Source organism: Geotrypetes seraphini, chromosome 10 (assembly GCF_902459505.1).
Source record: "Geotrypetes seraphini chromosome 10, aGeoSer1.1, whole genome shotgun sequence".
NCBI lineage: Eukaryota > Metazoa > Chordata > Amphibia > Gymnophiona > Dermophiidae > Geotrypetes > Geotrypetes seraphini.
The window spans coordinates 1,915,568-1,929,100 of record NC_047093.1 but is presented as its reverse complement, the minus strand read 5'-3'; the positions used below and the strand labels follow the sequence as shown (position 1 = coordinate 1,929,100).

Below are 13,533 nucleotides of genomic sequence, written 5' to 3'. Positions count from 1 at the left end.
AGAAGAGGGCAGATGATGGAAGTGGGGAGAGAGAAGAGGGCAGATGATGGGGGAAAGGGATTGAGTTAGGGAAATACTAGAAGGGGTGAGGGAAAGAGGTGGCGAGCTGTAGGTAGACAGTAAAAAAGGAAATTGATGAGAGGGTAGTAAGAACGTAATCTAGATGGATGCAGAAAATAAATTGAAAAGGAAAATGAGAGAAGAGAGGGATTGCAGGAGAGGTGTGGGAGAGGGAAGGAGAGGAGAGAGATGCCAGACCAATGGGGGTGAAAGGAGAGATGGAAGGTGGAGGCATACAGTTTCTGGAAGGGGCATAGAAGGAGAGAAGATGCCATATAGGGAGGGGCAGAGAGATGGCAGACAGTGGATGGAAGGAAGACAATAACAAGAAGAAGAGGAAAGCAGAAACCAGAGAAGACAAAGGTAGAACAAAAATTTTCTATTTATTTATTGCTTTAGGAGACATGTGTCACAGTTTCTGTGGTGTTGCATTTTATGCAGAGTCCAGCTTCTTGCTGGTTCAATTTAACCTTTGTCTATGTATTTCTATTTTATCCCCCCCTTTTACAAAACTGTGGAGCGTTTTTTAGTGCCAGCCATGGAGGTAGCAGCTCTGATGCTCAGAATTCTATGTTTTGTAAAAGGGAGAGGGGTTAGTTTGTGATGACATATTCCATACTAGGCGAAAGTGTTTTCTGTGTTCTGTGTGTTCGAAAGACATGGTTTTCTGTTAGGATTGACGGTGTAGGATTGATCTGTACTAGTCTGGCTTGTTTAGTTTTACAATGGGTGTATTGATGTACTGCTTACTGCAATATGTAAGATGCTGCCTTTTCCTAGGTACTCATGTGTGATGTGTGGCTTGTTACTAAAAATCATGTTTTTCGTACAGATGGGAGGGGGTGTGTGCCAAAAAATGATGGGCCCCGGGTGTCACATATGCTAGGTTCGCCACTGCAGAAACCTCAGCCTTCTGCACCCAAGGCTTCTCAGCCTTTTTGACTGTCTCAAACAGAGCATAACCTCCATCATTCTGCTTCTGTCCTCTCTTCCCATAGGAGGTCGTCTCCATCATTTTTACCATCGATGGGAGACCATTTCATCAGACCTATGGGTGCTGTCCATCATCAGGGAAGGATACTCTCTTCATTTCACTCAGATTCCACCAGAGCTTCCTCCAAGAGAGTATCCTTCCAATCCTTCCCACACCACCCTTCTTCAGGAAGCTCAAGCTCTGCTTCGTCTCTGTGCCTTTGAGGAAGTTCCCTTGGAATAGCAGAGCCAGGGGGTTTAATCCCATTACTTCCTAATTCTGAAAAAGACAGGCGATCTGCGGCCTATATTGGATCTCGGGGCTCTCAACAAATTTTTGGTCAAAGAAAAATTTAGCATTTTGTCTCTGGCATCCCTATATCCCCTTCTAGATCAGAACAATTGGTTATGTTCTCTAGTCTAGATTTCAAGGAGGCTTACACTCACATTCCCATTCATCCGGCCTCCCGTCAGTACCTCAGATTTCGGGTGGGGAATCTACATTTCCAGTACAGAGTGCTACCCTTCGACCTGGCATCATCTCCAAGAGTGTTCACTAAGTGCCTAGTGGTGGTTGCAGCAGCTCTGCAGAACCGTAGTCTTCAGGTGTTACCGTACCTGGATGACTGGCTCATCAAATAATCAACATCTCAGGGGGTTATTGTAGCAACCCAACGGACTACCTGGTTCCTACAAAGTTTGGAGTTCGAAATCAACTTTCCAAAATCCCATCTTCAGCCCTCTGAGAACCTACAGTTCATCGGAGCTGTTCTGGACACTGTACAACTCAGAGCATTCCTTCCTCAGCAATGTCTGAATGCTCTCATTCGTCTCTGCCACAAAATGTCTTCCTTAACTGCAATTTCCGCAAGACACATGATGGTTCTCCTAGGTCACGTGGCCTCGACAGTTCACATGACTCCTTTTGCCAGACATCACCACAGAATTCCTCAGTGGACCCTGGCATCTCAGTGGGTGCAGGCTTGCGACCCACTCTTTCAACACATTACAGTCACTCCTTCGTTGAGACAGTCTCTCCATTGGTGGATGCTCTCTTCCAATCTCTCCAGAGGTTTACTCTTTCAAACACCCTCTCATCAGAAGGTCCTCACGACAGATTCCTCGACTTATGCTTGGGGGGGCTCATCTCGATGGTCTCCGTACTCAAGGCCATTGGTCCAGCACGGATTGTCAGTGTCATATTAATCTATTGGATCTCAGAGTGATCTTCAGTGCTCTCAAAGCTTTTCAACATCTTCTTCACGACCAACCTCATTCAGACAGACAACCAAGTAGCCATGTACTATGTCAACAAGCAGAGAGGAGCAGGATCTCTCCCTCTGTCAGGAAGCTCAAAAGGTGTGGCACTGGGTAATCCATCACAACACCTTCATGAAAGCAGTCTACATTCAAGGAGAGAAAAACTGTCTGGTGGACAAATTGAGTCGTCTTCTGCAACCTCACGAATGTACACTCAATTTCTCGCCTCTCCACAGTGGCGTACCTAGGGGGGGGCGGGGGGGGGCGGGCCGCCCCGGGTACCAGCCCTAAGGGGGTGTTCCCGGCCTTGCCGTTCAGTCCCCCGCCACCCCCGAAGGACCGCTCGCCCCCCTGGCCTCCCCGCACCACCTATGAACAGCCGCAGCAGGATCGCGAAGTCAGCGTCAGCATCCCTGCGCTGCTTCCTACGACGCGATCCCGCCCCTCCTCTGACGTCAGAGGAGGGGCGGGACCGTGGCGCAGGAAGCAGCAGGGATCGCTGACGCTGACTTCGCGATCCTGCTGCGGCTGTTCATAGGTGGTGCGGGGAGGCCAGGGGGGCGAGCGGTCCTTCGGGGGTGGCGGGGGACTGAACGGCAAGGCCGGGAACACCCCCTTAGGGCTGGTACCCGACGCTGACTTCGCGATCCTGCTGCGGCTGTTCATAGGTGGTGCGGGGAGGCCAGGGGGGCGAGCGGTCCTTCGGGGTGGGTCGGGGCATCAGGCCTTCAGGGTGGGGCGGGCGGGCAGGCAAGCAGGCTTTCAAGGGGGAGGGGGTGACAGGCAGGCAGGCAGGCCTTCAAGGGGGGACAGGCCTTCGGGGGGGGGGGGTGCAGACATTCAAGGGGTGCAGGCCTTCAAGGGGGGCAGGCAGGCCTTCAGGGGGGTGCAGACCTTCGGGGGGGGGTGTAGGCCTTTGGGGGGGTGCAGACCTTCAAGGGGGGGACAGGCCTACAAGGGGGGGGGACAGGCCTACAAGGGGGGGGGACAGGCCTTCAAGGGGGGGGGCAGGCCTTCAAGGGGGGTGCAGGCCTTCAAGGGGGGAAAGGCAGGCAGGCCTTCAAGGGGGGGACAGGCCTACAAGGGGGGGGGACAGGCCTACAAGGGGGGGGACAGGCCTTCAAGGGGGGGTGCAGGCCTTCAAGGGGGGGTGCAGGCCTTCAAGGGGGGAAAGGCAGGCAGGCCTTCAAGGGAGGGACAGGCCTACAAGGGGGGGGGGGACAGGCCTACAAGGGGGGGGACAGGCCTTCAAGGGGGGGTGCAGGCCTTCAAGGGGGGTGCAGGCCTTCAAGGGGGGTGCAGGCCTTCAAGGGGGGAAAGGCAGGCAGGCCTTCAAGGGGGGGGACAGGCCTACAAGGGGGGGGGACAGGCCTACAAGGGGGGGGACAGGCCTACAAGGGGGGGGACAGGCCTTCAAGGGGGGGTGCAGGCCTTCAAGGGGGGGTGCAGGCCTTCAAGGGGGGTGCAGGCCTTCAAGGGGGAGACAGGCCTTCAAGGGGGGGAAAGGCAGGCAGGCAGGCCTTCAAGGGGGGGGACAGGCCTACAAGGGGGGGGACAGGCCTACAAGGGGGGGGGACAGGCCTACAAGGGGGGGGACAGGCCTTCAAGGGGGGGGGCAGGCCTTCAAGGGGGGGTGCAGGCCTTCAAGGGGGGTGCAGGCCTTCAAGGGGGAGACAGGCCTTCAAGGGGGGGAAAGGCAGGCAGGCAGGCCTTAAAGGGGGGACAGGCCTACAAGGGGGTGGGACAGGCCTTCAAGGGGGGGACAGGCCTTCGGGGGGGTGCAGACCTTCAAGGGAGTGCAGGCCTTCGGGGGGGGGGGTGCAGTCCTTCAGGGGTGGGGTTTAGGCCTTCAGAGGGGGACAGACCTTCGGGTGGGAGGTAAAGTCCTTCGGGGGGTGCAGGTCTTCAGGGGTGGGGTGTAGCCCTTCGGAGGGGGGACAGACCTTCGGGGGAGGGGGGGTCCTGGTGTAAAAGTACACAGAGGGAGAGAGGGAAGGGGGGGTTCAAAGATACATGCATATGCCAGACTTTGGGGGTTAGAAATAATGGGTCTAAAAACAGAGGAGTGGGAGAGAGATGGTGCATAATGGGATTTAGGGAGGGAAGGAACAGAAAGGGAGAGAACTTGGAAACAGGGGATGGTGTGGAGGGGGGATAGAGATACTGGATAGGAGGATAGTTGGGAACAGAAAGGGAGAGATGGTGGATCCTGGGGTGGTGGGGAGTTGAGAAAAGGTGAATCTGTGGATGGAGACAAAAAAAAGGAAAGATGCCAGATCTCCGGGAGAGGGAAGGGAAACGGAAGGGGAGAACAGAGATGGCAGACGGATGGTTAGCACGGAGAAAGGAGACCCTGGCAAGCAAGACAACAAGAGCCTGGGACCAACAAGATTTGAATATTGATCAGAGAACAAAAGGTAGAAAAAATAATTTTATTTTCTGTTTTGTGATTACAATATGTTAGATTTGAAAAGTGTACATGAGACAGCTTGAAATGGGAACTTTTCTATTTTTGTGAATGGCAAGGCTGAGTTCAGTTAAAATATATGCTTTATAAGAAAATATAATAATGTGTTTTATAAAGTTTATAAGCATTGCTGGCATACTCGGTGAGGTGTTCCTAGTGTTGGTGGTGGTGGTAGCATGACAGTGTGTTGAGAGGAAGAGGTAGTCTGGGAAATTCTGCTGAGCAAACTCTGGGCCCATTTCCACCCCCAGTTAGTCCACTCCACTCAACTGGTTCACACACTGAGTGGGTCTTTGGGTGTTATTTCTGGGTAGTTGTTTTAGAATCTCTTCCAGTGGTTTGTCAGTATCTCCTTCTGGTCCAAGGAAGGAAACTTTGTCAACCTTAGCATTGACCTTCAGAATATGTTTGTAACAGCGCTGCTTGTGTGGCATTAGGCTATGTAGTGATCGAAAGAAAAAAACAGACCTTTGCACATTTTTGCACTATATGGTGGGTGTATGAGGAGATTCATTTCCTGCACAGTTAAGTCCATTTTTTCTACTGAATAATAGTATAGGTACAATGAAAGTAAATAGCAAAAATGTTTGAGTAGATAATTAAGGAAATCTTTTTCATATTGCTTGCTTATGGACTGGGAAAAAAGACTGTTCAAGCAAATGTCTCCAGAACTGCTTTAATGGAAAAATGTGATTATTTTTTTTTTAAGTACTTTGTGAAATTTATTGTTGTTGTGAAATTTATTGTTATACTTTGTTTAAACTTAAAAAGCGGTGTCATTAACAGTGAATCTAATCGAAAAATCGATTCAACAGGGTGAATCGGATCGAATGAAATATTTTTCTCTGAATCGGGCAGCACTATTGGCTACCATGAGAATGGGCTACTGGGCATGATGGACCATTGGTGTGACCCAGTTAGGCTATTCTTATGTTATGTTCTCATCTGTAGGGGCCTTTGTTTTCACTTCTTATTTTAATGTATTTTTTTCCTGGGAACTTATCAGTGTTTTTTTATAATGGGAACAAAAATGGAAGAGAATTAATGTGTGTGGAATGGGGGGGGGGTAACTAATTTCTTCAGCTAAATAATTCAATCCACTTCAAACAGACATAGGAGAACTCACGCACCATTCACACACCCTCCAACCAAAAACGTCAAAAGAAAAAAACTGTTCGACAACCTCCTAGCCATTCGAGCTGCAACACTTGACCCCCAACTCTACAACCTATTGACCTCGACCACAAACTACAAAACCTTAAAAAAAGAAATAAAAACCCTTCTATTAAAAAAACACATAAAACCAAACTAACATAATCAGAACTGTCCCAAGCATCACCTGCAACTACTCCATATGTACTTCTGATGTCATGACAATTCAGACATAATTTATGTTATGTTATGTTTGGAATAATGGTTACATAAATGAGGTTCAATAAAAGAAAATTTTCTGTGGGAGCATTTGTTGGAACTTCTGTTATCCTGATTTCTTCTATCTGTGGGCTTTCTTTAGCTAACCTACTTATCTGGGGCTTTCCACTTCTGCAGCTGCCCTTTTCACGGTCCACTTTGCGCTTGCACTCTCTGGGGAGGGGGGGTTGGGTCTGGGCTTGGTGGGGTAGGTGTGTCTGGTAGTTTTGTCTGGGTGGTGGCTGGGTGTTTCTTGGGTGCTTGTTGTGCGGATTGGTGTGTCTGGTGAGCGGTCTGGGTGTTGTTGCTTGTGGGGGTTTTTTTCATTATAAAATATGGCTGAGGGTCTAGTCCGGCTTATTATTCTTGTGGGTTCTGGGGTGGGATTTGTTTGCTTGCCCCAAGTTTTGGCCTTTTGTTGTGTATTGCTATGCCTCTCATTGGCAATTTTCTCTTGGGAGAGGCTTGTTCATGCTTGTTGTTGCTGTTACTCTCATTCTGTGTTCTTTTTGATAATGTATAAGTTTCTGTACAGACCATGGTTGCTTGTCTGGACCTTTTGCCATTCTCAATAAAAATACTTTGGAAAAAAAAAAAAAAAAAAAAAGAAAATTTTCACTGCCTGTTTCTATTCTGACCATTTATTCCATTTCATGGTTATTGCAAAAAAAAAAAAAAAAAAAAAAAAATTTTACATGAGGGGGGGGGGGGGTGTCAAAAAATGATGGGCCCCGGGTGCCACATACCCTAGGTACGCCACTGCCTCTCCATCACATTTTTTCTCAGTGGGGAACTTCTCAGATAGATCTCTTTGTGTCTCCCCACAATCACAAACTGCCTCAGTTCTGCTCCAGGATATACACTCCTCATCGCCTCGAGGCAGATGCTTTCCTTCTAGAATGGACGAATCAGTTTCTCTATGCATTCTCTTCATTTCCTCTGATTCTCAAGACTCTTGTCAAACTCAAATGGGAGCATGCCACCATGATCGCTCCTTGGTGGCCCAGGCAACCTTGGTTCTCCCTTCTACTTCAGTTCAGCAGCAGGGAGCCACTGCTTCTATCAGTTTTTCCCTCTCTGCTTACACAGAGTCAGGGGTCTCTACTTTATCCCAACCTGCAGCCTCTACACCTGATAGCTAGTTGGTACCTCTTAACTTAACTGCCACTCTACAGTTTTCTCAATCTGTACAGGACATTTTAGCGGCTTCTAGAAAGTCTATCACTAGACAATGCTACAATCAGAAATGGACTAGATTTTCTTCTTGGTGCACCATTCATCACAAGGAGCCTCAATCTTCCTCCTTGTCTTCAGTTTTGGATTACCTGTTCCACTTATCACAATCAGGCCTCAAATCCACATCCATTCGAGTCATCAGTGCAATCGCTGCTTTTCATCAGCCTATTGAAGGGAAACCCCTTTCGGCTCATCCTGTGGTTTCTAGATTTATGAAAGGACTTTTCAATGTCAAACTACCTCCAGTGGTTTGGGATCTCAATGTTGTTCTTGCTCAATTGATGAAACCGACATTTGAACCAATGGATTCGGCTCTTCTTAAATATCTTGCTTGGAAAGTAGTTTTTCTTATTGCTCTTACATCTGCTCGCAAGGTCAGTGAGCTACAAGCTTTATGTAATGTAATAGCGGATCCACCTTTCACAGTATTCCATCACGACAAGGTGGTCCTCTGTACTCATCCTAAATTCTTACCTAAAGTGGTTTCAGATTTTCATCTCAACCAGTCTATTGTACTTCCAGTGTTTTTTCCAAAGCCTCATTCTCATCTGGGAGAAACAGCTCTTCATACTCTGGACTGTAAGCGTGCTTTGGCTTTCTACTTGCAATGCACTCAACCACATAGATCTTCACCTCAACTTTTTGTCTCCTTTGATCCAAACAAGTTGGGATATCCAATTCCAAGCGCACCATCTCCAACTGGTTAGCGGCTTGCATCTCTTTCTGCTATGCTCAGACTGGACTGCATCGTTGAGTCACAGCCCATAAACTCAAAGCCATGGCGGCATCAGTAGCTTTCCTTAGATCTACTCCTATTGAGGAAATCTGCAAAGCTGCAACTTGGTCCTCGGTTCATACTTTCACTTCTCATTATTGTTTGGATACTTTTTCCAGACGGGATGGCCATTTTGGCCAGGCAATATTACAAAATTTATTCTCCTGAATTGCCAACACTCCCATCATCCCATTCTGGTTAGCTTGGAGGTCATCCACATGTTGAGAATAGGCTGCCTGCATGTCTTAGGATAAAGCACAGTTACTTACCGTAACAGGTGTTATCCAGGGACAGCAGGCAGCTATTCTCATAACCCACCCACCTCCCCTGGTTGGTTTCTCTGCTTGCTATCTGAACTGAGGAGACGCGCACCCTTGCGTGGGTGGGAAGGCACTCGCGCATGCGCGGTGCGGCAGTCGCAAACTTTCTAAGTTCTGCAAGCAAATCAGCTTGCAAAGCTGTCCGCATACGGGCTCCGTGGATGATGTCACCCATATGTTGAGAATAGCTGCCTGCTGTCCCTGGAAAACACCTGTTACGGTAAGTAACTGTGCTATTTGGTAAACCAGTTCTAGAGGTGGTGTCTCTGGTTTCTTTCAATATTGAGCCAATAAAGTCTTTGCTGCAGTGAGCAAATGTATCACAAATTTGTGTCTCTCGTCATATACACCTGCCACTTTATGGTGTAATAAACAGTCCGCTTGTAAGGGGTATAGCACTGATATATACTCATTAAAATGTTGTATAAGTTTCCAAAATGGTGAAATAACAGGGTAGGACCTTCACATATGATGAAAGGACCCCCTATTTCCACAGTTATAGCAGCAGAGAGCTCCCCCCACAACTAGTATATTTTGTGTATGGTACCATTGGGAGAAAATCTTATACCCGTTCTCAACCAGAGGGGTAGCTACTGAGATCTTCAGTAAATATTTTAAAAAATGTGTCCATTGTTTGGGTTCATACACCTGCCCCAGATCAGTGTGCCATATTCTAACTCTCTCATCTTGTTTCTTAGGCTTCTGGTATTTGCATACAGACATTTCAAAACAATGTTTGTCATTCCTATTTACAACTTGCTAGCAGTTGATATGGATAATTTGCCATCTTTAAAATCTATCTGCTCTGTATTTGATACCTGGTCTACTATGGTCCCTTTTACAGCTTTGATAACGGAATGCCATATCTTCCTGTTTTAGTGATTTTTCAAGTTTATTTAAAATTTGATGCAATTGCTTATCAAATTTCTATGTGCTGTATAATATTTTAAAAGGGGTAATACATAAAACATATATAGACAAACACAAACAAAACAAATGCTAAACTGACTCACTGATCATTAGGAATAGGGGGAAGGAACTACAATGGTTATAGGACAGAAGAACATGTATGGTAAAAACAATTGGAAGGGGATAGTTTGAAAAGAAGCATGAAAGAATCAGAATTAGGATTAGTCAAGATTTCCTAAGAGAGAGAGAGTTTGATGACACATAGTTGACTCTTAGGTTTTGAAAGCATCTCTAAAGAGGAAACTTCTCAGGCTTCCTTTAAATCTATCTAGGGCTGTCTCCTCCCTCAGGTGAGCTGGTAAGGCGTTCCAGAGTTGCAGGCTGTGATGAAAAAGATGGTAGTACGCCACGTATTAATGACTCTCAAAGATTGCACTGAGAGAAGGTGCTGTTCATTTGATCTCAGTGACTGCGAGGGGGTATAAGGTATAAGAAGCTTATCGAGGAATAACGGTGCTTTTGAAAGTCAGTAGGGCTATTTTATGTGTAATTCTCCCCAGCACTGCCTAAAGTCTTATCCAGGAGACGTGTGAAGTTCGCCACCTTCGCACTAAGCAGGCATGAGTCATAATAGGGGTCGTAAGAATGAGGGAAGGAATTGAAGGTTCAAGAAAGAAGAAAAGCCAGGAGTCAGTGAGAATGGAAGAAAGGGACTTATCTGGGAGTTGATAAATGACTGCTACTTGGAGAGGTAGAAGAGTAAATAGACAGATGGACTAGATTCTGAAGGAAGAAATGCAGTGAAACTGAGGTGGAAGAAGTTTTAAATCTACAATAAGGTAAGAGTAACAGCCCAACACCACCTGCATAACCAACTAGGCAAAGTGTATGGGAGAAAAGTTCATCTCCATGACTTTGGACAGCAACTGAAGTAGAGTCTTCAGGGCAAAGCCAAGTCTCAGTGCAAGCAAATGGAGAGTACAAGAGAGAGAAGTTGTGGATGTAAGTAAGCTTGTTGGAGACAGAATGGACATTCACAGGGCACATGAGAAAAGCAGAAAAGGAAAGGAGAGGAACAGAAATAAGATTGGAGACATTGTGGTGTGACCTGCATCAGTAGGGTGAGAGCAGATCTGGATGATTGGGATTTGATATCTGCAGCAGAGAGCAGGGGGAGGAATTAAAGAGTGCATACAATACAACTTCTTATATTCTGCAATTTTCAACAGGAAATCATTGCGGCTTACAGCAAGATGATTTTACACTTCTAATACAAGGTTAGAAATAAGCGAGTATAACATTCTTAGTTTAGTTTTAGAGAGTAGTTAAGCTCTGAAATGTGTTGCCAGAAGATGTGATAAGAGCGGATAGCGTAGCTGGTTTTAAGAAAGGTTTGGACAAGTTCTGGAGGAAAAGTCCATCTTCTGTTATTGAGAAAGACATGGGGGAAGCCATTGCTTGCCCTGTATTGGTAGCATTGAATATTGCTATACCTTGGGTTTTGGCCAGGTACTAGTGACCTGGATTGGCCACCCTGAGAACGGGCTACTGGGCTTGATGGACCATTAGTCTGACCCAGTAAGGCTATTCTTATGTTCTTATGACGACTATGCTGTAGATGAGTTTCACTCAGAATGGAGATGGTTGAATGGGAGGAAGAAAATGTTGAAGCTTGAGAGCTGAGAAGAAGGTATAACAAAAAAGAGATGGTGAGGTAATGAAATTAGAAAGTGGGCAATGTGGTTGTGAGGTATGCAGTGATTTGAGATGGAGTAGTAGAAATAGAATGTTTTGCCATCTGGAGCGGAGGTCCTGAGTGGATTGAGGTGGATCTTGGAGTTGCCCCAGAGAATGCTGGGAGGAATATGCACATGGACTGCAGAACAACCTCAGCACCTGAAAGGCAGCCAGCAGCAGTACTGGGCACCTGGAGTAGAGGTCTGAATGGATCGGGGTGGACCTGGAGTCACCCCAGAGAATGCTGAGAGGAATATGCAGATGGACTACAAGACCTCAGGCTCAGATAGGATAATGGTAGAGCTGATGGAATTTTTAAATATTCTTGATTTTTATTCATATTTGTTACTGCTGTTTTGTTAAGAGAGGAAGATGGCTGGAGTCTGATTTCTGCCCTTGTCTTCACTCTTTAAGGAAGCGCCTGGAAGAAGTTCCATTTATGACCAAATCTTTGAGAGAATCTCAGATGAAGGAGAAGCTGGAACGATATCCTAAGGTAACATTATAGCGTCACACTCTACATGATTTGTATAAGTACTTTTCTTTGTGCTGAACGCTGGGGCTGCACTCCTCCCCCATTCTCTACCTATCTGGTCTCCCTTCTATCTGCAGGACTGTAAGATTCTTTTCCTACCATTACTGCAGGACACTTGAGATTGCTACATCTGTCCCTTTGTACCCTAGATATACAAGGCTGCTCTATATCCCTTGTCGGATGCTGATGGATGCCAGGATTTCAAACATATTCCAATATTGTTTATGAACAGCCTGATTCACTAACACAATTTACTGTATTGATAGACTTTACTAAATCAAGGTTCCCCTCATTATTAGCCATAAAACCAGGCACATTGCACATGTTATCCACTCCTGCTCAACCACTTGTCTGACCTCATGTGCAACTTTCTTGGTTGCTGTGTGTCTTGTCTGTCTACAGTATATGTTCCATCATTGCTTACACCTTAAGCTGTATTGCATAGCAAGTTGGCATTGTCATACGTGTATTGTAATGTTAATATTTTTACTGTTGTAATTGTCTTATTACTTAAGTTTGACTTTTTCTTGCTGTACACCACCTTGAGTGAATTTCTTCAAAAAGGTGGTAAATCCAAATAAAGGCTTGGGAAAGTATGAACAAAAGTCAATGTTGGGCGTAATTAACCTCTTGATCTGACCCGGTGTGGACCCTTGGATTCCTGTTCACTGCATTCTGCTGGAACCTGAACCCATTTATGGTCATCTCTTCTTTTGAACAGTAGTTCACCCTCCCCTGGCAGGTCCTCCTTGTCCTGCTGAATATATGCAATAACTCTGTAGCAATAGGATTTTGCTGAGTTACATCTCATTTGTGTGTGAGCAGGTGGTACTGAGAGTGCAGTTTCCTGATCGCTATGTCCTCCAGGGATTCTTCCGTCCAAATGAAACTGGTAAGATGTTATGAAATGATTATATGTGGCTTGAGCTGCACACTGTGAAATAGCCTTGTCGCAAGTGACTCGAGGCTGCAGTGTGCATGGATGTATTTGTGATTATTTGTTGTCAGATCTGGTGCAAGGGTATTTAGGTGACCTAGGCCAGTGATTCCCAACCCTGTCCTGGAGGAACACCAGGCCAATCGGGTTTTCAGGCTAGCCCTAATGAATATGCATGAGAGAGATTTGCATATGATGGAAGTGATAGGCATGCAAATTTGCTTCTTGCATATTCATTAGGGCTAGCCTGAAAACCCAATTGGCCTGGTGTTCCTCCAGGACAGGGTTGGGAACCACTGGCCTAGGCAAACCTTCTGTCCTTTTGCTCCCCCCTTCAATTAACTTGCAGTTCTTCACTCTCTTCCCTAAAGTTATTAATTAAATTAAAGGATCCTGATAATCCAACCACAAACCTGTAAAAATGCATAACTGGACATCATTCTTTTAAAAATCCGCCCCCCTCCCCTAGAGACTTTTAGCATGGGCCAGCAAGGTAAGTGCTCCGACATTCAGGAAGTCTATGAGATCTAGAGCATTTACCGCACCAGCCTGCACTAAAAACCTCTAGCGCAGCTTGATAAAAGGGGCTGTAAATATTTTATTTTATTCATATCTCTTCAATTGCTACACTCCTAAGCAATCATATATTCATAATGAAGTCAGTGACCCAAAGCTACTTCCTGGATAAATGGGCTATTTGGAAATAAAAAAGGTACATCAAAACTAATTCACAATATTAAAGAACATTTTGTAAAAATCCTCATAACCAATGAACACTATCAAAGGCCTTAGAGGCATCCAGACTAACAAAAAGAGCAGGAACATGATGATACTGATAATGAGACATAGCAAGTAAAACCTTACGCACATTACACGTCCACGAACAAACCCCACCTGATCATCATGAATCAGAGA

At 46.1% G+C, this 13,533-nt stretch overlaps 1 protein-coding gene across 4 annotated transcripts in view; it reads left to right on the top strand.

Annotated features, from left to right (window-relative positions):
- Window positions 1-13,533, top strand: part of ASPSCR1 (ASPSCR1 tether for SLC2A4, UBX domain containing) — a 170,234-nt gene that overhangs the window by 93,579 nt on the left and 63,122 nt on the right. For all 4 annotated transcript variants that reach the window (XR_004540796.1, XR_004540797.1, XM_033960227.1 and 1 more), the window contains exons 9-10: window positions 11,561-11,642; window positions 12,507-12,573. Coding sequence is in view for 2 of the 4 variants with exons in the window: in XM_033960227.1 (XP_033816118.1) it covers window positions 11,561-11,642; window positions 12,507-12,573 (149 nt within the window). In the remaining 2 variants the exon portion in view is untranslated. The remainder of the gene's footprint in view (window positions 1-11,560; window positions 11,643-12,506; window positions 12,574-13,533) is intronic.